The following is a 23686-nucleotide window of genomic DNA, read 5'->3' as shown; positions in this document are numbered from 1 at the left end:
AAGAACTTACACGTATTGTATATGTGAAATATATGCAATAGTACTTTAATAAAATACCCTTTCTGAATGGAATGTCTTTTTTGTATTGCTTTGTGGTAAAGGTATAATGGATCCACACACACAAATTTTCTTTTTTTTTTTTGCAGAAAACACACCTCGTTCACCGTAAGTGGATCGTAATTTATAAATATGAGCCTACGATTTTTACATGTTTATGTTTTTATGTGTTTTTTTGTCCTTGAACGCACCATAGTTACTGTGAGACGCAATAGGGAAACATATATATATATATATATCTCGGAGTCTATCTGTTCCTCAGTGAAATAAACAGTCATTAATTAGTGGCGGCTACACGGCGGTCGAGTGGTTAGCGCGCAGACCTCACAGCTAGGAGACCAGGGTTCAATTCCACCCTCGGCCATCTCTGTGTGGAGTTTGCATGTTCTCCCCGTGCATGCGTGGGTTTTCTCCGGGTACTCCAGTTTCCTCCCACATTCCAAAAACATGCTAGGTTAATTGCCGACTCCAAATTGTCCATAGGTATGAATGTGAGTGTGAATGGTTGTTTGTCTATATGTGCCCTGTGATTGGCTGCCGACCAGTCCGGGGTGTACCCCGCCTCTCGCCTGAAGACAGCTGGGATAGGCTCCAGCACCCTCCGCGACCCTCGTGAGGATAAACGGCACAAAATGAATGAATGAATGAATAATATGCAATAGTAAACCACAAAACAGCGATCAATAATACATTAATTCCTTGTGAGGAAAAGCGGTAGAAAATGAATGAATAAATTAATTAATTAATTTGTGATGTGTTGAAATTAATTAAATCAATTACACATGTTTTTTGGCCTTTTGCTTGAGGGCCTGGAATGTAACTTCAACAAAAATCTGTCTATCTACTGTATACAGTACAACAAATAATTTTTTATAAATTCCTCTGGAACAAGTGAATAAAATAAATAGGAAGAAGACGGTGTTTTCATAACACCATAGTGAAAATAAAACAATATTTTAGAAGGTGGGTTTCACCAGGTGGCTGCTCAGCTTCTCCAAGTTGATTTTGGAGTGTGAGCAGTAGCAGTGTTAGGGAATGTTAAGCAGAGAAGCTCTGGCCGGGGTCTTTTAATGAAGGCGACTAGTCCACATATGGCTCTTATGAAACAATAGCCCCACTGTGGAGACCCACACTTTGCTCCTCGGGCTGCTGGAGGTCTCTGAACGAGGCTCTTTAAATATCTTTTTTCGGGTCTGGGGGGGGCACAGCTTGTTTGATGGTGTTTCCTGTCCTCAGAATGCTCACATGCACTCGGCGTCTGCAGTATTTGTATACACAAGGATCAGCAAGCATAGGTTTAGACTGACTAACACTGCACTGTGCCCTGGCGGGAAAAAAATGAGGAAAATGGGGGTAAAACAGGGTGAGGACACAATATGCAAGCGCTGCAATAAATTCTCGGAGCCATCTGGAAATGTTTTACACCTTTTAGCCGGCGTCGGAATGTGTGGGCTCTGCTCGTTTGTCATTTCTGAGCGAAAATTATTATTTTTTTTCCCCCTTCTGCTGAAAAACAAAACAAACAGACTTCACACACAGAGACTGTGCTAATAAAAGGAAAAGCTATTTTGTTGGGAATTATTAAGTGTGGAGAAACAGCAGCTTCTCTGTGATCTGCACCAGATGTGTTGTTTCACTGGAATGGTGCTCAAAAATAACATTCAGACATGTCACAATTCTTATTACAGGTGGTCGTCGGGTTAGGAACCAGTTCTGTTCCTATTCCTGTAAGTCAAGTTTTAAGTGTAAGCCGAAAATTAACTAAATGATATTCATTTTTACTTCCACAATGATGGCTTTCCTTTTCTTTGGCACACTGCTGCTTGGCGCTGTATTCTTCCGTCAGGCATGAGATACAGACTAATTGTTCACTCCCATGTGTTGTATCTAATTCTTCAGTGAGTCTTGTGTTTACGGAGCAAAATTACGTTTTTTAATTAATTTAGAAACTACAGTTTATGTTCAGTTGTGTTATCATTGGTTAATATTGAAATTTGTTTGATGACCTCAAACATTTAAGTTTAAACACACCACTAAGAGGACACACCCCTTTTTCACACCACTGTAAATCCCTGCATACTAAAAGTAAATTAATCTTAAATAAAGTAAAATTACTCACCTATCAGGTATATAGGGGTATGGAATATATAGGGTGGGTCACACATCATATATTCTTATGTAATAAAAATAATATAAAAATAGTCATCTGCTTTCTCTTCGTCTTTGTGCCTTTTTAAGCTTGAATTGCAACCACTCAAATTACTGTATTTTCTGGACTATAAGTCGCTCTGGACTATAAGTCGCACAAGGCCAAAAATGCATCATTAGGTAGAAAAAAACATACATAACTCACACTGGAGTATAAGTCATTTTTTGCGAATAATTTATTTTCCAAACGACTTGACCAAAACAGACATTACGTCCTCTTGGAAGGCAAGTTCTAACAATAAAAGAATAGAGAACAGGCTGAATAGGTGTAAGATATGCTAACACAATGCTTTATAAGTCGCTCTGGAGTATAAGTTGCAGGAACAGCCAACCTAAAAAAAAAGAGTGTGACTTATTTTCCGGAAAATACGGTAATTTCTGGAGTAGTAGAGTTGACCTAAATGGCTTCCAGTCTACATGAAACATAGGCTACCTTGACTTAAATTACAGATCACATTATCACATCTGCCATTATTCATTCGCAACGGAAGCTAACAACTAAATGCTAAATCCACAGTCCAGGTTTAATCCCCAAATATGCATCACATACTTATGTATTTCATTTAATATGTCATCCTTTACTTTGTAACATTGCGGAATTGCCGTTTGTGGAGTGTCTAATTAGTCTAATTCGTATTGTCTGTCAAACATTTGCAGCATTTCTTGCTATGCTGGTTTTGCTACTGTGTCATAGAGCAACATTTCTGTAAACACACATCATTTTGAGTTGTTCCGTTTACATTGACTTTGCTGTTTCAGTGAGTGTTGGCTGTCCGCACAAAGATGTGTCGTTTTTTTCCCCCGGATGGGAACACTTGGTCGGGTGGATTTGTCACATGCACTTGGCAATATATATCGTTCAGTATGGTTGATTTATGCATTTATTATGATGAGACAGATTAGAAGTGTATTATTTTTAAATTCTGATCGTCTTATGAGGAAAATGGCAGCAAACATACTGTAGAAGAATTGTACACGGTTGTACACGTTCCATCAAATGCAACACCCTCAAGGTGACATTGTCCTGTGATTCCACGGTTTGACGACTCTTTTTTTTTTTTTTTTTTTCTTCATGCAGGAAACTAAAGTTGGAGAAAGAGCTGGCTGGAATGCTGTGGAGAATTCGCTGGGAGGACCTCCAGTTTGAGAGCCCCAATAAATACCACAAACGAGCCGGCAGCCGCCTCACCCTCTCACAGGTGGAAGGTTTCCTACTGCGTGGTTTAAGTACAATAAGGACCAGGGCAGCAAAAGCATACAAATAGCTCGGTTGAGGTTAAAGAAACCAAAAGCACTTCATTTGTTGTGATAGTCAAAAACTGTTCCACCCACATGGGTTCTTATTAAAGTTGGCAGACCCAAACGTGTTCTCATACGTCTCATACTGCTCTTTTGGCAGATTCCATAAGACTTAATGCAACGTCCAACATCTTCATTCCGCACCAGCCTGATTATCAGTCAGATATGCCAAGAATCCAAAAATGCTCATTTGACATATTGGATGTTTAGGTTTAGGCTCTAGAAAGCAAAGTAGCAGCCCGGAGAGAGTCGAGATCTTTTGTTTACACATTCCTGGTTTCTTTCCCAGAGGTTTATTGGAGGTGGCTGAGTTTGTAGTGGCAGAAACATATTAGGTGATTGATAAAATAAGCTTTTTGCCTGGCCCTCGTCTCCACATTTCTAATACCTTGTCACGTTCCTCAAGTATCAAGTTTTGTTGTCTGCAGGCTCATACATCTTCTGTGGGTTTCGGTCTCAGCAATAATATGCATGCTTTTTTCCAGATTATATTTTCCAAAGTGCTACAGTGGAACCTATTTAAATCAACCCTGTTCATGACATCATTGTCAAATTTGTCATTTGTAATGCAGAATCTCCAAAAGTTTAATATGGAGACTAGCTAAATATAATGACAAAGTTGCTAAGTTGAACACTGATTCCTCTTGCTACATCTTCTTATTCTCTGGCAGACCAGATGCTCATGAGGTGTGTTCAAACACAGAGTTACAATTCCATCTAATGTACAGAGTTGTAACAACGAGCTACAGTCGTTGACAGTCCCATTATAATGTGTTTATAAGCGTGGGTGGTGTGACAAATGTATTCATGGCAAACCTCCACAAATCAATCAATGTATGAGAAACTCTAGCCTTGCTGTTCTTATTACTAAAAGGTTAAGATGGCATTATCAATACAAAATTTGTGGTTTACTATATTTTCCCAACTTTTTCATAGTCTTGCTGGGCCTGTGACATATAGTCAAGTGTGACATACTGTATATACGAAAACATATATATCACTGAGCATGTGCTGCCTTTACTGTAAATTGCCACAAAGTGGTAATTTCGTCCAGTGCACCACTGTGTAGTGGCGCACCATGTGGAGGTGTCCACATTTTCAACAAAATTTCATAACAAAACAACCCACCAAAGGTGCGCTGAAAGATCGCCAGCTCCGACTTGATCTATTCTTGGCGCAGGCAAAGCGCACCACTGTGTGGTGGCGCACCATGTGGAGGTGTCCACATTTTCAGCAAAATTTCAAGACAAAACAACGCACCAAAGGTGTGTTGAAAGATCGCCAGCTCTGACTTGGTCTATTCTCGGCGCAGGCAAAGCGCACCCTGCGCAGTGGTAAATTGTCTGACAGGCACGCTGTAAACACACCAAAAACTCACAGGCAGGTCTTTCAGAGTGTCGGGCACATTTCAATGCAATAAATAATCACAGCAACCACTATTTAATGTAATGCAACCTGACGGCAGCTAAAGGTATGATGTCAACCCGGGTTGTATCTACACATTGATTGATTTGTGGAGGTTTGCCATGAATACATTTGTCACACCGCAAAGAGACCTTTATAAACACATTATAATGGGACTGTCTACGACTGTAGCTTGTTGTTACAACTCGGTACGGTAGATGGCATTGTGACTCTGGGTTTGAACACACCTCATGAGCACCTGGTCTGCCAGAGAATAAGAAGATGTAGCAAGAGGAATCAGTGTTCAACTGGGAGGGCTGGAGTTGGGTGGGGGCGGCAACACCCCCTAAATAAAATGGCTTAATAATAAATATTGACATTTTAGAAGTGAAAACGCCACCAGAAAAAGCACAATACAGCACAAGCCGTTGGTGTTAAAATATGACTGACACACCGGGATGCGTCCAGTTGCCATGTCATGTAATAAAAGTTTAAAAATTTACTTAATTCAGATTGTGTAGCTTTATTTGTCTCCTTGTTTGTGTAAACATTGCACCCCTCCCGCTGGTTGCATCTTCTTCTCTTGTGAATTTAATGTTAAGAGCTGGTGATGATAACTGAATCGTAAATAATTGTAAATGTAAAATAAATATAGTCCAGTTTACTTTTTTTAACTGACGCGATTCATACTTTGGAGTGACTTATAATCTAGAAAATTTGTCAAAATCTTTCTGCACCTAAATGTATTTTGGTCTTTGGCAAAAACATTTTTTTTCACAAATACATGCAAATCCATGTCACCAAAAAATCCTTTCTTATCTCCCATTCTCCTTACATCTCTGGTGAAAGTCACAAGTAAATACGTGAGCAAGGGCCACATTGGGTCATGCTAACAAGCGCTCATGTCTGCATGAGTCAGCCAATCTACTGCACTATGCTACCAGTATTTGCATGAAAAATAAATCCGAAAACGATGATGCTCGCTGTCTGCACGCACTGCCTCCACAATTGACTGATTCACTCTCAGACAACATATTTACACAAGACCTTGAGCTGATGTTTTGAAAACCCAAAAACACTTTAGGTTTATTTTTTTTTCCTTTTTTTTTATGATTTCATTCTGCAGCAAACTCTGAAGGTGCCACAATTCATTCCTCTTTGCTCCAATCGACTCAAGGCTAACACACTTTATTTTCATTCTTTTATTCGCAGAGAGGCTCCAGCTACGGCTCCCTGATAACCGCTCATGGAAAATATCAGCTATTTGCAAAAACGGGCTATTTTAAGGTAAGGCTTGGTGAGTTCTGACATTTTAAACTCTCTCCTTTGCCACCTACACATGTACACGCTCGCTGAGAAAGCTGGAGTTGAGAGAGGGAGCGAGTCAGCGAGTGCGTGGGCACATTTCGGTAGTTGGTTTTAACGTGAACTGCAGAATGCGTCATTTTTCCTTTTTTCTTTCTTTCTTTTTCTCTCTACTGTCTCTTTTTACACTCCCGCCCCGCCGTCTGGACAAAGCCATCAACTTGTTGCTGATGTTAATTTATCTGTTTAAGGTGAAGGAGGTGTGAGGAAATGTGTCTCGGTAATGAGAACGCCGTCTTTGTGTTTAGCTGCATGGTGTGGGTTATGTATAAGTGCTGGCGTCTCGGTGAACCTTGAATACCAATTAAGTATTTTCATGGGCAGCAAACAGTCAATCTACTGCTTTTCGCTGGGGGTTACGTTCAGCAACCATGAACAAAATACTCCCATAAACACGGCTGGCGCCTTTAAAATCCTCATGCTGGCTTGACTTTGATGTTATCTGGATGAACTTTGACAGTAAAAGTGACTGATGTGATTATACATTTATTGAACACACTTTAAAGTATAAAAGTACTCACTGCTAATGAATAATAATGTCAAATGATACATGAACACATGGAATCAGAGCACGAAAACACAACATATGCTGGTTTATGCTGGTTTTTCCAGCAGGGCAGTAAAACTAATTAAAGTAAATTAAGTAAAACTAACTAACTCATGGCCTAAATTGAGCTAAATTTTGAGGCATACAAATGGCTAAATTAAAGAAAATTAAAATATAAGGCATTCAAATGACATGATATATATAAGTGTAATACATTGTCTGTGACTTGCCTAGGAATGACTTGCGTGATGTCAGCTAGCTAGCGTTGACTTTTATCCGAGTGCTAGCATTAGTTTAGCTTCACTGCCTTGTTTTACCACAAACAGCAGTAAACAGTAGAGTAGTATTCTACACTGGCCTCTAGGTGTCAGTAAAGTTACATTGGTGAGACAATAGCCAGTATGCTGTCAATGCTAGCATGTCTTATTTATGTCTCGGACAGATTCTTTTCTATTATTATGTCTCGTATATTGTGTAATACAAATGTAATGGTGACTGTGGTGTTATTTATGTATAGAGCACTATAATAATAGTAAAAAACATATTTAGAAGGTTGTAAACAGGTTTTCTATGCACTGACTTACATTGAATATTGAATCCTAATTAGCGTAAATTCACTTATCACGGTCAGGTCTGGAACCAATTAACCGCGATAAACAAGGGATGACTGTAATCCATTCTGGGTACTCAAAAATATTAACATAAAACACTTTTATTGTTTTGCAACTGTCATTTTACATGCAAAAACAATTGGAAAAGATGAACGGAAGGACATCCCCTCCAGTAGCGGCCATTTTGAAGGATTTTTACTCATCTTTCAAGGCACTAGGGCAAAAAAAAGGTTGTTTTTCATGAAAATAACAATGAATTTACAAATATAACACCATGAACTATTTACAATTTTCACATTTGGAACTGAGCTTCCTCCCTGTGTTTCCATGGGTTTTCTTCAGGGACACGTTCCAAAAACATGCTAGGTTAATTAGCGACTCCAAATTGTCCATAGGTATGAATGTGAGTGTGAATGGTTGTTTGTCTATATGTGCCCTGTGATTGGCTGGCGACCAGTCCATGATGTACGCCACTTCTCGCCCTGAAGTCATCTGCAAAGCGAATTAGTTAAAGACAGGTAACAGAGCTAGGGAACAATGATTTAGTTGGTTTTGGGTTCCATTTTGTTAGCATTGCTACTAAGCTCCTAACAAGGACGTTTTCTGATATAAAAAAAATGCTACAAACAAACATAATAAAGCTGTATATTTTAGTCTTGAAAGTCGCTTCATCTTTGTGCCTCTGATGTGTGTCAAACGCAGGGCAACTTGGTGGCCATCAAACATGTCAACAAGAAGAGGATCGAGCTAACAAGACAGGTTCTACTGGAGCTAAAACACGTAAGTGTTGTTTACCAACAGGATTTGTTTATCTTAGCTCACATTTGGGTGTATCAGTGTTTATTAGTGTTACTTAACAACTCACGATAAAGAGATTTACGGGTATTCGGTGAAAGCCCTCCTTTATTGTACACAACCGACCCAATGATGCTAATGTTTCCCAGACATGCTAGCAAGTAGGTGTGGCCATTTTCAGACCAATGTGTTTGCCTTTAGGCTACATGAACTGAAAAATCTGTTAATGCTGAGCTGGCTTCATTTGTATCCAGTTCTTTTTTCAATGTTACTGCAATGTTTCAATTCTTTCAATGTTACTGAAGGCATGTCCACATGTACAAATGTTTCAGCTGGTTTTAGTTTTGAGTTCGGTCTGGACATTACAGATAAATAAATACTGTACATATACTCAGTTGTGTAATGTGAAAATAGCTGAGTACCACTGGTGTATGCTAAGCTATCTACTAAATATAGCAACAAGTTGTCAACAATGATCCCTCTTGCTTTGTCTTCTTCTTCTCTGGCAGGCCACAGGTGGGTTATAATGTTTTTTAGGAGCATTGGCGGAAATAGCACCAAATCTGTAACACTGTAGCACACAAATAAATTGGTGAATACATTTTCAAAATACATTTAATACAAATGTGTCGCACAATAATGTTCAAGAATTTTTTTTTTATGGTGGAAATATACGTATCATGAAAATAATGAGGGCTGCACGGCGGACAAGTGGTTAGTGCGCAGACCTCACAGCTAGGAGACCAGGGTTCAATTCCACCCATGTTTTTATGTGTTTTTTTTGGTCCTTGAACGCACCATAATTACTGTGAGATGCAATAGGGAAACATATATATATATATATATATATATATATATATATATATATATATATACAGTGAAGAAAATAAGTATTTGAACACCCTGCTATTTTGCTATTTCTCCCACTTAGAAATCATGGAGGGGTCTGAAATTTTCATCGTAGGTGCATGTCCACTGTGAGAGAGATAAACTAAAAAGAAAAATCCAGAAATCACAATGCATGATTTTTTTAACAATTTATTTGTGTGATACAGCTGCTAATAAGTATTTGAACACCTGAGAAAATGAATGTTAATATTTGGTACAGTAGCCTTTGTTTGCTATTACAGAGGTCAAACGTTTCCTGTAGTTTTTCACCAGGTTTGCACACACTGCAGGAGGGATCTTGGCCCACTCCTCCACACAGATCTTCTCTAGATCAGTCAGGTTTCTGGGCTGTCGCTGAGAAACACGGAGTTTGAGCTCCCTCCAAAGATTTTCGATTGGGTTCAGGTCTGGAGACTGGCTGGGCCATGCTAGAACCTTGATATGCTTCTTACGGAGCCACTCCTTGGTTTTCCTGGCTGTGTGCTTCGGGTCGTTGTCGTGTTGGAAGACCCAGCCACGACCCATCTTCAATGCTCTGACAGAGGGAAGGAGGTTGTTCCCCAAAATCTCACAATACACGGCCCCAGTCATCCTCTCTTTAATGCAGTGCACTCGTCCTGTCCCATGTGCAGAAAAACACCCCCAAAGCATGATGCTACCACCCCCATGCTTCACAGTAGGGATGGTGTTCTTCGGATTGTACTCTTCATTCTTCTTCCTCCAAACACGCTTATTGGAATTATGACCAAAAAGTTCTATTTTGGTCTCATCTGACCATAAAACTTTCTCCCATGACTCCTCTGTATCATCCAAATGGTCATATGCAAACTTAAGACGGGCCTTGACATGTGCTGGTTTAAGCAGGGGAACCTTTCGTGCCATGCATGATTTCACATCATGACGTCTTAGTGTATTACCTACAGTAACCTTGGAAACGGTGGTCCCAGCTCTTTTCAGGTCATTGACCAAGTCCTGTCGTGTAGTTCTGGGCTGATTCCTCACCTTTCTTAGAATCATTGAGACCCCACGAGGTGATATCTTGCATGGGGCTCCACTCCGATTGAGATTGACCGTCATGTTTAGCTTCTTCCATTTTCTAATGATAGCTCCAACAGTGGACCTTTTTTCACCAAGCTGCTTGGTAATTGCTCCGTAGCCCTTTCCAGCCTTGTGGAGGTGTACAATTTTGTCTCTGGTGTCTTTGGACAGCTCTTTGGTCTTCGCCATGTTACAAGTTAAAGTCTTACTGATTGTATGGGGTGGACAGGTGTCTTTATGCAGCTAACGACCTCAAACAGGTGCATCTGATTCAGGATGATACATGGAGTGCAGGTGGACTTCTAATGGGCAGACTAACAGGTCTTTCAGGGTCAGAATTCTAGATGATACACAGGTGTTCAAATACTTATTTGCAGCTGTATCACACAAATAAATTGTTAAAAAATCATGCATTGTGATTTCTGGATTTTTCTTTTTAGTTTATCTCTCTCACAGTGGACATGCACCTACGATGAAAATTTCAGACCCCTCCATGATTTCTAAGTGGGAGAAATAGCAAAATAGCAGGGTGTTCAAATACTTATTTTCTTCACTGTATATATATATATATATATATATATGTATATGTATATATATATATATATATATATATATATATATATCGGATTCTGTCTGTTCCTCAGTGAAATAAACAATCATTAATTAGTGACGGCTACACGGCGGTCAAGTGGGTAGCGCGCAAACGTCACAGCTAGGAGACCAGAGTTCAATTCCACCCTCGGCCATCTCTGTGTGGAGTTTGCATGTTCTCCCCGCATTGCATGCGTGGATTTTCTGCCGGTACTCCGGTTTCCTCCCACATTCCAAAAACATGCTAGGTTAATTGGCGACTCCAAATTGTCCATAGGTATGAATGTGAGTGTGAATGGTTGTTTGTCTATATGTGCTCTGTGATTGGCTGGCGACCAGTCCAGGGTGTACCCAGCCTCTCGTCCGAAGACAGCTGGGATAGGCTCCAGCACCCTCGTGAGGAAAAGCGGTAGAAAATGAATGAATGAATGAAAATAACGACTGTTGCTATTGAATTATTGACTTTCCATGTCATTTTAGTCATGGTAATATGTTTAACGGCAGAGATAGCAGACTCATCAAGTGAGTCATTATAAGAATTAAGGCTTTTTTGAACACATATTTACATATTTAAATCCTTAGAAAAAAGTTAGACGAAAATTGAAGCAATATTTCCCTTAGGAAATAATGTAAATCTGATGAATCTGTTTCAGACACCTGAAAATACGAGAACGAGAACCGTTGCAAATTTTTGTCAAAAATCAAATCGTACAAAAACTGTGGGGTTTGAAATCTGTGGTTTAACGGTATTGATAAATAACTTTTCATCACAATGCCAATCTGCTCTTTTATTGGAGTCGGGTATCTCTGCTATGCATTTTTGGGCTTGCCATGCGAGTCACAGCCGGTTAGAGAAGATCAGTTAAGGCTTCCTGGAAGCCTCCGTGGCCTCTCAGTCACTCAGCAGGCCACATAGGAGAATTGCTGCTGTCTGAACTGGCAGCTTCTCAGACCTCCCAGAGGCCCGATCGCCCGTCAAACCTCAGCTCATGAAAAAGCCAACCAAATGAGGACCACTGGTGGAAACTTAACCATTTGTCTCCCAGCAGCCCCCCACCCCACCTCCCCAACCCGCTTCACCAGTCAGTGTTCAGCAGGGGAAATTATGTAGGCCAAAGGGTAGGCTAACATCTCCCAGGCTGTGAAACAGGAGCAAGTCTTTGGTTTTGCTGTAACTCTTGGCCTTTGAGGGAAAAAAGTACGCTGCTGAAATTAAGAACACCGTTTTTTTAGCTGCCGGCTTCAGAGATATATTTGTTTAGTGCTGCTTGGCTGGGGTGTCAGACTGAAGGCACCAGCGTGCTATCCATGGGACCTTCTTAGTCCCGGAATCAATCATCTAATTAATTGATATTGCTTTTTAACCAGTTTATTCATTGGTGTTTTCTTTAAAGATTGGATTTTGAGTGTCTTCCATGCAGAGTTCAGCCCTCTTGGCTACGGTGCTACTGCTTGTACATCCTTCTCAATACATCTTTTTTCCATGCACACACTGCCTCATTCATAAGCTCCAAGGCCAATTTATGCACTTGCACATGTTTCGGCTGGGTGCAACTGAGCAGGAACACGTAGAAAAAGATATTGTGCCAACTAGCCGACTTGCAAGTACACCATTTTGATGAAATGCTGGCACAGGTAATCCCACAAGTCTGAATCGAAATGAGCTGCCAGTGTCCTCTGTTTCCACAGGCTTGGTGAGATGTGATGTTTGGAACGTTAACCCTGTGTCTGTGTGTTATTTTCAGATGAGAGATGTCCAGTTTAACCATCTGACCCGCTTCATCGGGGCCTGCATTGACGCTCCCAACATATGCATCATAACTGAGTACTGTCCCAGGGGCAGTCTGCAGGTAACGTCCACGATTCTATGTGTCAATAGGAATTACATCCATGTACTTTCTATGCCGTTATTGCCACTTCCTGTCCGTGCCACCAGAACACATTTACAGCAACAGACATGTGTATGAGTCTTTTTTTTATGTCTTAAATGGCTTATTCTCTCCTATTATGTCTATAATCTTGGCTAATGGGAGTGTAAAGGTGACTATAATGGCATTATTTCATGTCTCCAAGGCTCTAATAATGTAAAAAAAATGGACTTAGAAGGTCATAAACAGGGTTTCTAACAGCCAAAGTTGCAGTAAAGTGGCGCTAATTGGATAAAATGTCATGGGCACAAAAAGTGCAGGGATTGGCTGAATGTGTATGAAAGAATATAAGGATTCCGACCTGAAATAAATAGCTGCTGTCATGTCCGATGAGAAGAAGGTAGAATAGAAAATGAATGTTTTCTGCCTTCTGTTATTTATTAGTTTTGACTGTGTGCCTTGCAGGATATTCTGGAAAACGAGAGCATCAATCTGGATTGGATGTTCCGCTACTCGCTGATCAACGACATAGTGAAGGTACCTTTTCATAATTTTGCAGGAATGCTAACAACAAACGTGTTCAACGGTACAGTGAATGCTTTGTGAGGCACAGAGACACACAAAAGCCACCCAGGTTGTTGCCATGGTTTCAGGCAGATGTGTGTGAGCCTGCACAGACGGTATGAAGTGAAATACAGCAAATATTCCCATTACACTGTGGAGTGGGAGACAAAACATCATTTTGAACAGTGCAAGGATTTTCTTACAGCTTCATCTAATCTAATCATGGATGTACTGTAGGTGAAAAAAAATGATGTTTTTTAATCTACTACAGTGAAACCCATTTAAGTCTGGCTGACTCACGCCAGCATAACCCAAACTGGAACTGAAACTGCACTGGACTACAAGTTGCGGTTTTTATGAGGCACTATCATCATAGTGAGCCTTTTTAAGGGTGTCATGGCGCTGCTCCTAACAACATTAAATTCACAAGAGAAAAAGACATAGCCAGAGGGAGGGAGCAATGTTTACACTAACAAGGACAAAAAACTAAAGCTACACTTGACTATAAGTTGCAAGACCAGCAAAGCTATGAAAAAAGTGTGACATATACAGTACAAAATGCATGTTTTAAATGAAAGCTTTTATTATTCAGAGGAAAAAAATCAAACCTACATGACCCTATGTGAAAAGTGATTACCCCCTGTTAAAATATAACTGACATTAATTGAGATCTATTAATCTAGTAATATTTATAAAGCTCTGGGACTCCAACAAAACACAGAGAGAGCCATTATCCACAAATGGTGAAAACATGGAACAGTGGTGAACCCCACAACAACATCCAAAGATCCAACATTCTTAGCTGTCAGACAAGAGTAAAAAGAAATGCAGTTTACAATTCATCATACTTAAATATTTCAGGTCATCAAACTAATTTATTAGTCAATGACAACACAACTGAACACAAAATGCAGCTTTCAAATGTAACTTTTTATATTAAAACACAAACTGTTAAAACATTCATTGAGATCTGTCAGTCTGGAAAAGGATCAGACACACCAGCAAGTCCACCTCTTGAACGTCTGAAGAAAAACAAAATAAAGACTTTGGAGTGGCCTAGTCAAAGTCCAGACCTGATTCCTATTGAGATGCTGTGGCACCTTAAAAAGGCTTCATGCTGGAAAACCCTTCAATGTGGCTGAATGTGGGTTCCACTGTACAACATGGAGGCTCTTTGCCAAGGGAGCTGACTCCTGTAGGGTCCAATATTGAACTGCATGCATAATGATGCGCTTCAGCGAAATTGGTCCCCACGGATAAAATAGCCCTGCACAGAGGAGGCACTGCTGAAGTTTTTAGGGATGTTTCCACAAAACTGACTCATCTATTCCACAAAATATCGAACATAAGTCCGTCTGGGCAGTCCCCCTACCGGAGCTATTAGCAGTAATTTCACAATAATTCCCCTGAGACTGTAGTGTCCTTGAATTGTGGTCTCTTTTTTTTTTTAACCCAAACTTACATCCACTTGTCGAAGTTTATTGTTTCCATGTGTGTGGTTTTATGTGTCCTCGTGTGGAGGAAATAGGAAAAAGTGCCTTGATGCATGAATGAATGCTGCTCTCCACCAGGGCATGAACTATCTCCACAACAGCTACTTCGGCTGCCATGGAAATCTGAAGTCATCTAATTGCGTGGTGGACAGTCGATTTGTGTTGAAAATCACTGATTATGGATTAGCCAGTTTTCGCTCATCTTGCGAAAACGATGACTCCCATGCTCTCTATGCAAGTAAGTTGACCTTATGCGGATATAATGCTATGTATGCAATATTGTGGCCTCATTTTTGATATTTATTTAGAAAAGCTGTGGACAGCTCCTGAGCTGCTCATATACGACCACCATCCTCCCCAGGGGACCCAGAAGGGTGATGTGTACAGTTTCGGCATCATCCTGCAGGAAATAGCCTTGAGGAACGGACCTTTCTTTGTTGAAGGCATGGATCTCAGTCCCAAAGGTAAAGTGGCATTGATATGTGTTAATGATTAAAGGTTATCTGCTAAGGTACAGTATATACTGTATTTTGGAAGCTAAACAGACCAGACACACCATCCATCTATTGGATTGTGTCTGACATTTCAAAGAAGGCCTACAGCCATGTACAAACAGTACATATGTTGGACAGATGTTCAAGGCAAATATATCCTTTAAATGTCATATTTAAAGTAGTACAAATGGTTATTCCCGAGGTGGTGTGAGTGCGTATTATGATTATTTCTACAGTATTACGTCTGGCAAGACGGTATTTCCCCACATATTAAACATTCAGCATTTGGAAAACCCATTTCATTTGCCCCACATTGGTAAAGCTTGAGTTGCACTGAAAGTAGTCAGAGGCAAACTTCAACGTGTTTGAGGAGGTGTTCTTGATATGCAGTGAATCAGCTTTGATATTTACACCCCTGCTCACAAATCACAAATCAGCTGGAGCTTATCCCAAACGCCTACCTCACTCACTCATTCACTCACGGTGCAACCAAAAATAACACAAGTTACACACAGACTCGAAATAGAAAGTAAAAAAATGCAATTTCATGCTAATGCATAACCCGCAAGGCATGCTGTGTTGTGCACATGTTACCCAACCAGATGTTACCCAGTATGTCTTGTGGGTTCCACATTGGTAAAGCTTGACTTGCACTGAAAGTAGTCAGAGGCAAACTTCAACGTGCTTGAGGAGGTGTTCTTGATATGCAGTGAATCAGCTTTGATATTTACACCCCTGCTCACAAATCACAAATCAGCTGGAGCTTATCCCAAATGCCTACCTCACTCACTCACTCACTCACTCACTCACTCACTCACTCACTCACTCACTCACTCACTCACTCACTCACTCACTCACTCACGGTGCAACCAAAAATAACACAAGTTACACACAGACTCGAAATAGAAAGTAAAAAAAATGCAATTTCATGCTAATCATAACCCGCAAGGCATGCTGTATTGTGCACATGTTACCCAACCAGACGTTACCCAGTATGTCTTGTGGGTTCCACATGTGTTACTTGTTCACTGCACCATGAATGAGGCATGAGTTTGCTTTAATGCCCTCCTGTTGGTCTGTGTAAGCGTCAAAGTAGATATTTTTGTGGGGGGTTCAATTACATTCAGGAAAAATGTGGATCTGCTGTCTTTGGCCTAAGGCAAAGTGGTACTTTGCAGATATATGCAATTACAGCAACAAAATCAGTGCATATGGAGAAATGTTGTCTGTGCAAGTTGTGTGCATTTGCACCAACCCCAGCAGCAATGAGCTCCACAGTCGTGCAGAGGAGTTGCAAAGCGTGGGCTGCCAGCGCCAGGAGCAAGTTGAATAATTGCACCCCCGAACCTGCGGACCTGTAGCATGGGCATCTTCCATCAGACCCTGTTGACCCTTTTTGATTCTTTAGGCCACCGTACTTCAGTGTGGAAAAGAGCCAAACAATGTTGGTTTAAGTACAGCTTGAACGTGTTAAGATATTTTGAGAGGTGATTTTCAGAACCTCAGGCAAGGCATTCCAGAGCTGAGGGGGCCCTGACCGCAAAAGCTCGACCACCTTTTAGTTTTGAGGGAACAGGAACAGCCAGTCGAGGTCTGTCTCCTGGCTCACAGTGGAGCAACATTTCAGCAGTGGAACCTGGGGTAGAGCCAAGAGGTGTATTAAAGGTGACTGGTAACATGATTTTTAAAAACGACTGGTAATAAGTGTCGAGTCGGAAAACTGGACTAATGGGATTTTGCCATCTGGTTTTCATTAAAAGTTCATCTGTTGCAAACAAAAGATTAGACTTTTTTTTGGATAGAGCAAAAATGAGAAATCTGTGTTAACATAATCCTGCATTAATTTGAATATATCCATTTTGTTTTAACAATGGAAGTCAACACTTGTGTCACTCACTTTACTGCCAGGTAAACACGTGAACGAGATGTACAAAATCCTTGCCGTCCTCGAACCATCTACTTCAACAACACCAAAGCTACCTCAACGGTATCAGTGAGAATAAAAGACTGTAATGCAATTCCAGGAGTTTACAGGAGTTCAACCTTTACAGTATTCACAGTGGATCCTTAACATCCCCTTCGGGCAGGGGTCTCAAACCCGCAGCCCGCGGGCCAAATGTGGCCCGCAGGACACTAGTTTGAGGCCCCCGCCTTGATGAAAGTTTAATGTTACTGCGGCCCGCGCAAGTTTGATATGGATGCTGTATGGTATCATGTACCCAGAAAAAATTATTACGTTTGATTAATGTTCATGTTAAAGGTTAAATAACTGTTAATAGTTATCCTCCCTATACGTGTGGAAGTGGTAAGTTTTTGGCTATTTAAGTTTAAAGGAAATAACTTTTAGGTCGCTAGCTCTTTAGTTTGCGAGTTAGCGTGTGTCTCAAGACCCTGCAGTTGCGCAATATGTTGTAAATAAAAAGAGTATAAATGTGACAAAAGTCGTGTTTTGTCATGTCTACAGGGCTCTAATAATGCTTTGTTCATTTTAATCTGAAAAAAATAATTTGTCTACCCACCAACTATATGTGGTTTCTTAAGTTTTATTATTTGCCCTTTTATTATTATTATTATTCATTCATTCATTCATTTTCTACCGCTTTTTCCTCACGAGGGTCGCGGGGGGTGCTGGAACCTATCCCAGCTGTCTTGGGGCGAGAGGCGGGGTACACCCTGGACTGGTGGCCAGCCAATCATAGGGCACATATAGACAAACAACCATTCACACTCACATTCATACCTATGGACAATTCGGAGTCGCCAATTAACCTAGCATGTTTTTGGAATGTGGGAGGAAACCGGAGTACCCGGAGAAAACCCACGCATGCACGGGGAGAACATGCAAACTCCACACAGAGATGGCCGAGGGTGGAATTGAACTCTGGTCTCCTAGCTGTGACGTTTGCGCGCTACCCACTCGACCGCCGTGCCACCCATTATTATTATTATTATTATATTTATTTATTTATTTATGACTGATTGATTGATTTTCTTTATTCTTGATTTGTTTATTTATTTTTCATCTTATTTTGTGTAGAAAAATAAAAAGTAAGATATTTGAGAACAGTGGAATGTTTTATCAGAGCTTTTCTTGTAGAAAATCGAAACCAAAGCAAAGTTTATTAATTTTTATGTTTTTAATAAATGCGTTTTTTTTGTTTGTTTTTTTGGAAAACCTGACGCGGCCCAGTCTCACCCAGACCCTAGCTCCAGTGGCCCCCAAGTAAATTGAGTTTGAGACCCCTGCCTTAGGGGGTTTCCTCCACGGCATAACGTCGGCTGGGTGTTTATTCATGGTCACGCTCAGTCCTGATTGTATAAGTGCCATTAATTGGCTGAAAGAGCTTGCACTTGCTGTCTGGCTCAAATAACAGAATTTTAAACACTTGCAACAGAAGAAGATGTGGGTATAATATTATAAATAGAACATTTCCAATAAAGTGAAATAGATGGAAAATAGAGTATTGTTTTCCTATTTACTTGAATAGAATAGTCATAACTATGTCAACAACACTTGTAGCAAGTGCTAAAAATCTTTTCCTCTTTACCGCAGAGATTGTGCAGAAGGTTAGGAACGGTCAAAAGCCGTACTTTCGACCGACGACAGACAACAGATGTCACTCAGAGGAGCTGACTATTCTGATGGACGGCTGTTGGGCCGAAGATCCCACGGAGAGGCCAGACTTTGGCCACATCAAAATCTACATGGCAAAGCTCAACAAGTAAGTACCCCTTTGCACCATTTTCTTATTAATTACAGTACAGTCCCCAAAACAAATAATCATATGGAAAATCGATATGAATCAAGTCTTGCCTGATGTTTTTTCATTTCAATCACCTCAATATGACCTCCCCTTAGCTTGCCCTGCAAGGCAAAATACAAGATGAGCCCAAAGATGTATAGGGTTGCATTTAGAGTGGCGTGGACTAGAGATCTCTGTGTGATTGATAACCTCCGAATCACCCAAGGATGCTCTTGACAGTGTCATGCACCATTCTTCCACATGTGCAGGAAGCCCCTTCATTACACAAGCCGGCGCATTAATGCACTGTTTGCCTGTTATTTTCATTAAGTAAATGTATGTTGTTGACATGACATGATTGATGTGCTGTTATATTTGGCATACCCGTGTGCTTGAAGGGCACAGTAACAAGAGGGGTGTTTCAGCGCTAAATGGTTTGTTTAACCCGTACAGAGTTGAAACTTCGCTCACCGTGAAAAGGCTGTCCCCTCAACGTGTAACTCTGTGTATACTACTGGCTCTGTACTGCAACAAGTATGTTTAACCGCTTTGTAAACAAGAAAGCACTCAAGACATTGCCGCCAAACTGCGCCTTTTACTGCATTTGTTCTATCTGGCTCTAGATCTGCCAACTGATGTGACTGGTGATAATGTTTTCCTCAAATGATGTATTGTGTGGTAAACTTAGTGAGATTCATTTTTATGCAAAGGAATTGTAGCAAAATGTTTGGCAAAATTTTAATACTGGATTTGATGCGGAGATGTCATGTTCCAAGATGGCGCAGCCCGAGTGCAAGCTAGTTATGGCAGCTTCCGTGGCGTTTTTAGTGTTTAATTGTTCTTTATTTATTAATTTCTTATTGTTTTCATGCCATATCGACCCCTTAAGCAAGTGTGCAGCTTGTCGTTTGCCCCATTGTTTACACTCAGAACACAGAAAAAGACGGTATAAAGGTGCTGTATAAAGACAGTATCAAACATGTTTACCGTCTGCCGTCTCCACTCTTATACGGTGTGCATGCTAGCTAGATTGTATGACTGACATGTGGTTTCATAATGGTTAGCAGTTTGGCCTCACAGTCAAGAGGTCGAGGGTTCAAATATGAATGTCAGTCATGAATTGTCTGGGTCCAGATTGAATGGTTGTGTATGTATATGCGCCTTGCAATTGACTGCAAGCGCTATATAAAATTAATACTGAGCAAAGCATACATTGGTGCCTGCCAGGGCGCTGCAATGATGTCAGCCTCTCTCTGGGCTTATGTTGCTCCCTCTGGTGGACAGAGGCAGCATTGCATCCTTTCATCAACCCGTTTTTCACTTCGTCCTCCAGACACAATGCATGATGGGAAAATGTATTGGTATTGTGTATTCATTAGGTATACCTTTTGAGTGTTAAGTTGCTGTGTGATGAGTTTAGAGTTATTTGTAAAATGGCACCGTGAGTGAGACTGTTATTATGAGAAATGACCGTCTGTAATTTTCGCTCATGATTGGCTCTTGTCAATAAGGAGCATCTTGGTCCTCACAGACTTGTGCATGTCACAATATGCCATTTTATGACGTGGACATGTGCGTCTTTTGCAAAAATGGTCTCTGAATGCAATGTGATCAAGACCGTAACGCGTCATGGTCCGTTCCTGAACCTTTTCCCTAAATTCTAGTAAGGGTTATTAAACTTTGATGAATACACAGATGTTCTTGAATAACATTAATAATAATTGACTTAATTTGAACATCCAAATCTAATTGCTTTTTGTACGCGTTTAGATGAATGATGAGGAAAAATAAGAACCAAATAAACTGTGTGACTGAGCACTAGGATGGTTGTGTGTTTCATGTTTCACGGTGTTGTTCTTTACACTTAACAGTGGGCGCAGTGGGAAGATGTGTGGCACACAAGAAACATGGCAGGAAGCCAGGCATTGATACTTTAAGCCACTGATGACTCACATACTTGCTTCATCTGAGTTAATGCCTGGATATACTTTATGTATCGACTGTGTGTGTGTGTGCGTAAGCACATGAATGCAGACATCCCTTCAGACACTGTATTACACAATACTTGTATTATGTAATTCAAAAAAAGGAATTAGGATGAAAACAGTCATGTAGCAATGTGTCTCAAAGGTGTTATAGGTTAGATGATTTGTGTTCATGTAGTAAACATTAAAACGATATTAAAAGATTATTCCACGCTTGATTGGGTGATAATGAAAGTAGCTTTGTGGTTTGTCTCCATCTCACCTCTGTTGAGAGTTGCATAAAGCCTGCACATGCAGATTCAATTCAAATTCAAGTTTTAAAAACAGGAATTGGGTGCACAAGTTTGAATTTGAAGTTGGGTATTTTCTGTGATTTACATACACAAATATGTATACATGTATGTCGGGGGAGAGTGAGCAAGGGGAGCCTTCCTCTGAGCTCCTGTGGCTCTCTCTGGTGGACAGGGGCAGCGCCCCACCAGTCATGTCCAATTAAATGCTTTGCCGGATGAAATGCATGACAGGAAGCCATAAAAATACAGTGAAGAAAATAAGTATTTGAACACCCTGCTATTTTGCTATTTCTCCCACTTAGAAATCATGGAGGGGTCTGAAATTTTCATCGTAGGTGCATGTCCACTGTGAGAGAGATAAACTAAAAAGAAAAATCCAGAAATCACAATGCATGATTTTTTAACAATTTATTTGTGTGATACAGCTGCAAATAAGTATTTGAACACCTGTGTATCATCTAGAATTCTGACCCTGAAAGACCTGTTAGTCTGCCCATTAGAAGTCCACCTGCACTCCATGTATCATCCTGAATCAGATGCACCTGTTTGAGGTCGTTAGCTGCATAAAGACACCTGTCCACCCCATACAATCAGTAAGACTTTAACTTGTAACATGGCGAAGACCAAAGAGCTGTCCAAAGACACCAGAGACAAAATTGTACACCTCCACAAGGCTGGAAAGGGCTACGGAGCAATTACCAAGCAGCTTGGTGAAAAAAGGTCCACTGTTGGAGCTATCATTAGAAAATGGAAGAAGCTAAACATGACGGTCAATCTCAATCGGAGTGGAGCCCCATGCAAGATATCACCTCGTGGGGTCTCAATGATTCTAAGAAAGGTGAGGAATCAGCCCAGAACTACACGACAGGACTTGGTCAATGACCTGAAAAGAGCTGGGACCACCGTTTCCAAGGTTACTGTAGGTAATACACTAAGACGTCATGATGTGAAATCATGCATGGCACGAAAGGTTCCCCTGCTTAAACCAGCACATATCAAGGCCCGTCTTAAGTTTGCATATGACCATTTGGATGATACAGAGGAGTCATGGGAGAAAGTTTTATGGTCAGATGAGACCAAAATAGAACTTTTTGGTCATAATTCCAATAAGCGTGTTTGGAGGAAGAAGAATGAAGAGTACAATCCGAAGAACACCATCCCTACTGTGAAGCATGGGGGTGGTAGCATCATGCTTTGGGGGTGTTTTTCTGCACATGGGACAGGACGAGTGCACTGCATTAAAGAGAGGATGACTGGGGCCATGTATTGTGAGATTTTGGGGAACAACCTCCTTCCCTCTGTCAGAGCATTGAAGATGGGTCGTGGCTGGGTCTTCCAACACGACAACGACCCGAAGCACACAGCCAGGAAAACCAAGGAGTGGCTCCGTAAGAAGCATATCAAGGTTCTAGCATGGCCCAGCCAGTCTCCAGACCTGAACCCAATCGAAAATCTTTGGAGGGAGCTCAAACTCCGTGTTTCTCAGCGACAGCCCAGAAACCTGACTGATCTAGAGAAGATCTGTGTGGAGGAGTGGGCCAAGATCCCTCCTGCAGTGTGTGCAAACCTGGTGAAAAACTACAGGAAACGTTTGACCTCTGTAATAGCAAACAAAGGCTACTGTACCAAATATTAACATTCATTTTCTCAGGTGTTCAAATACTTATTAGCAGCTGTATCACACAAATAAATTGTTAAAAAATCATGCATTGTGATTTCTGGATTTTTCTTTTTAGTTTATCTCTCTCACAGTGGACATGCACCTACGATGAAAATTTCAGACCCCTCCATGATTTCTAAGTGGGAGAAATAGCAAAATAGCAGGGTGTTCAAATACTTATTTTCTTCACTGTAGTTGTATTTTATTTTAAACTCATATTTCTTAGCCACCTTATAAGTGTTAAGTTGCTGTGTGATGATTTTAGACACAGTGAGTCAGACTGTTATATGGACCAGCTCGTCATGAGTTCACTTATAGCTCGTGATTGGCCCCTGCCAAAGACAAAGCCACCATTTCCTCACTGAATTTGTAAGCTAACCTGAAAATGTACACAAAATTTTTGTGTAAATTTTCAACATTAACCGAAAAATAAACTAACCGCGATGGACGCTGTAATCTTAACCAAAAGCTTCAAATTCACCTCCAAAGATGGCTAGACGGTTGGAACTTGGACATAATTGTGTGTTCCAACTGGACAATGATCCCAAACACAAATTAGAAAAATAAAATTAGTTTTGGAATGGATAAAGCAGGCTAACGTTAAACCCTGACCTCAATCCCAGATCATTAGTGAGCTATGCTTCAAAGCAGGAAACCAACTCATTTAAATGAAGTCTACCAATTCTGCCAAGAAGAGTGGTCAGCTATCCTGCCAGAAGCTTATTAGCTAAAAAAAAAAAAAAAAAGCAGTTGGCTGAGGTGAAAGGGGACATTTAACCAAGT

The 23686-nt window shown here is 40.7% G+C and overlaps 1 protein-coding gene across 1 annotated transcript in view; it reads left to right on the top strand.

The window, feature by feature from the left end:
- npr2 (natriuretic peptide receptor 2) overlaps positions 1-23686 on the top strand; it is an 85381-nt gene that overhangs the window by 49018 nt on the left and 12677 nt on the right. Inside the window, exons 8-15 of the mRNA XM_058055829.1 lie at positions 3344-3464; positions 6181-6255; positions 8194-8271; positions 12549-12653; positions 13137-13208; positions 14807-14966; positions 15037-15192; positions 18776-18944. Coding sequence (XP_057911812.1) covers positions 3344-3464; positions 6181-6255; positions 8194-8271; positions 12549-12653; positions 13137-13208; positions 14807-14966; positions 15037-15192; positions 18776-18944 — 936 coding nt within the window. The remainder of the gene's footprint in view (positions 1-3343; positions 3465-6180; positions 6256-8193; positions 8272-12548; positions 12654-13136; positions 13209-14806; positions 14967-15036; positions 15193-18775; positions 18945-23686) is intronic.

The sequence above is a fragment of the Doryrhamphus excisus genome, chromosome 2 (genome assembly GCF_030265055.1).
Source record: "Doryrhamphus excisus isolate RoL2022-K1 chromosome 2, RoL_Dexc_1.0, whole genome shotgun sequence".
NCBI classification, from domain to species: domain Eukaryota; kingdom Metazoa; phylum Chordata; class Actinopteri; order Syngnathiformes; family Syngnathidae; genus Doryrhamphus; species Doryrhamphus excisus.
Note: the sequence above shows the minus strand (reverse complement) of the source record. Positions and strands in the feature narration are given on the sequence as shown.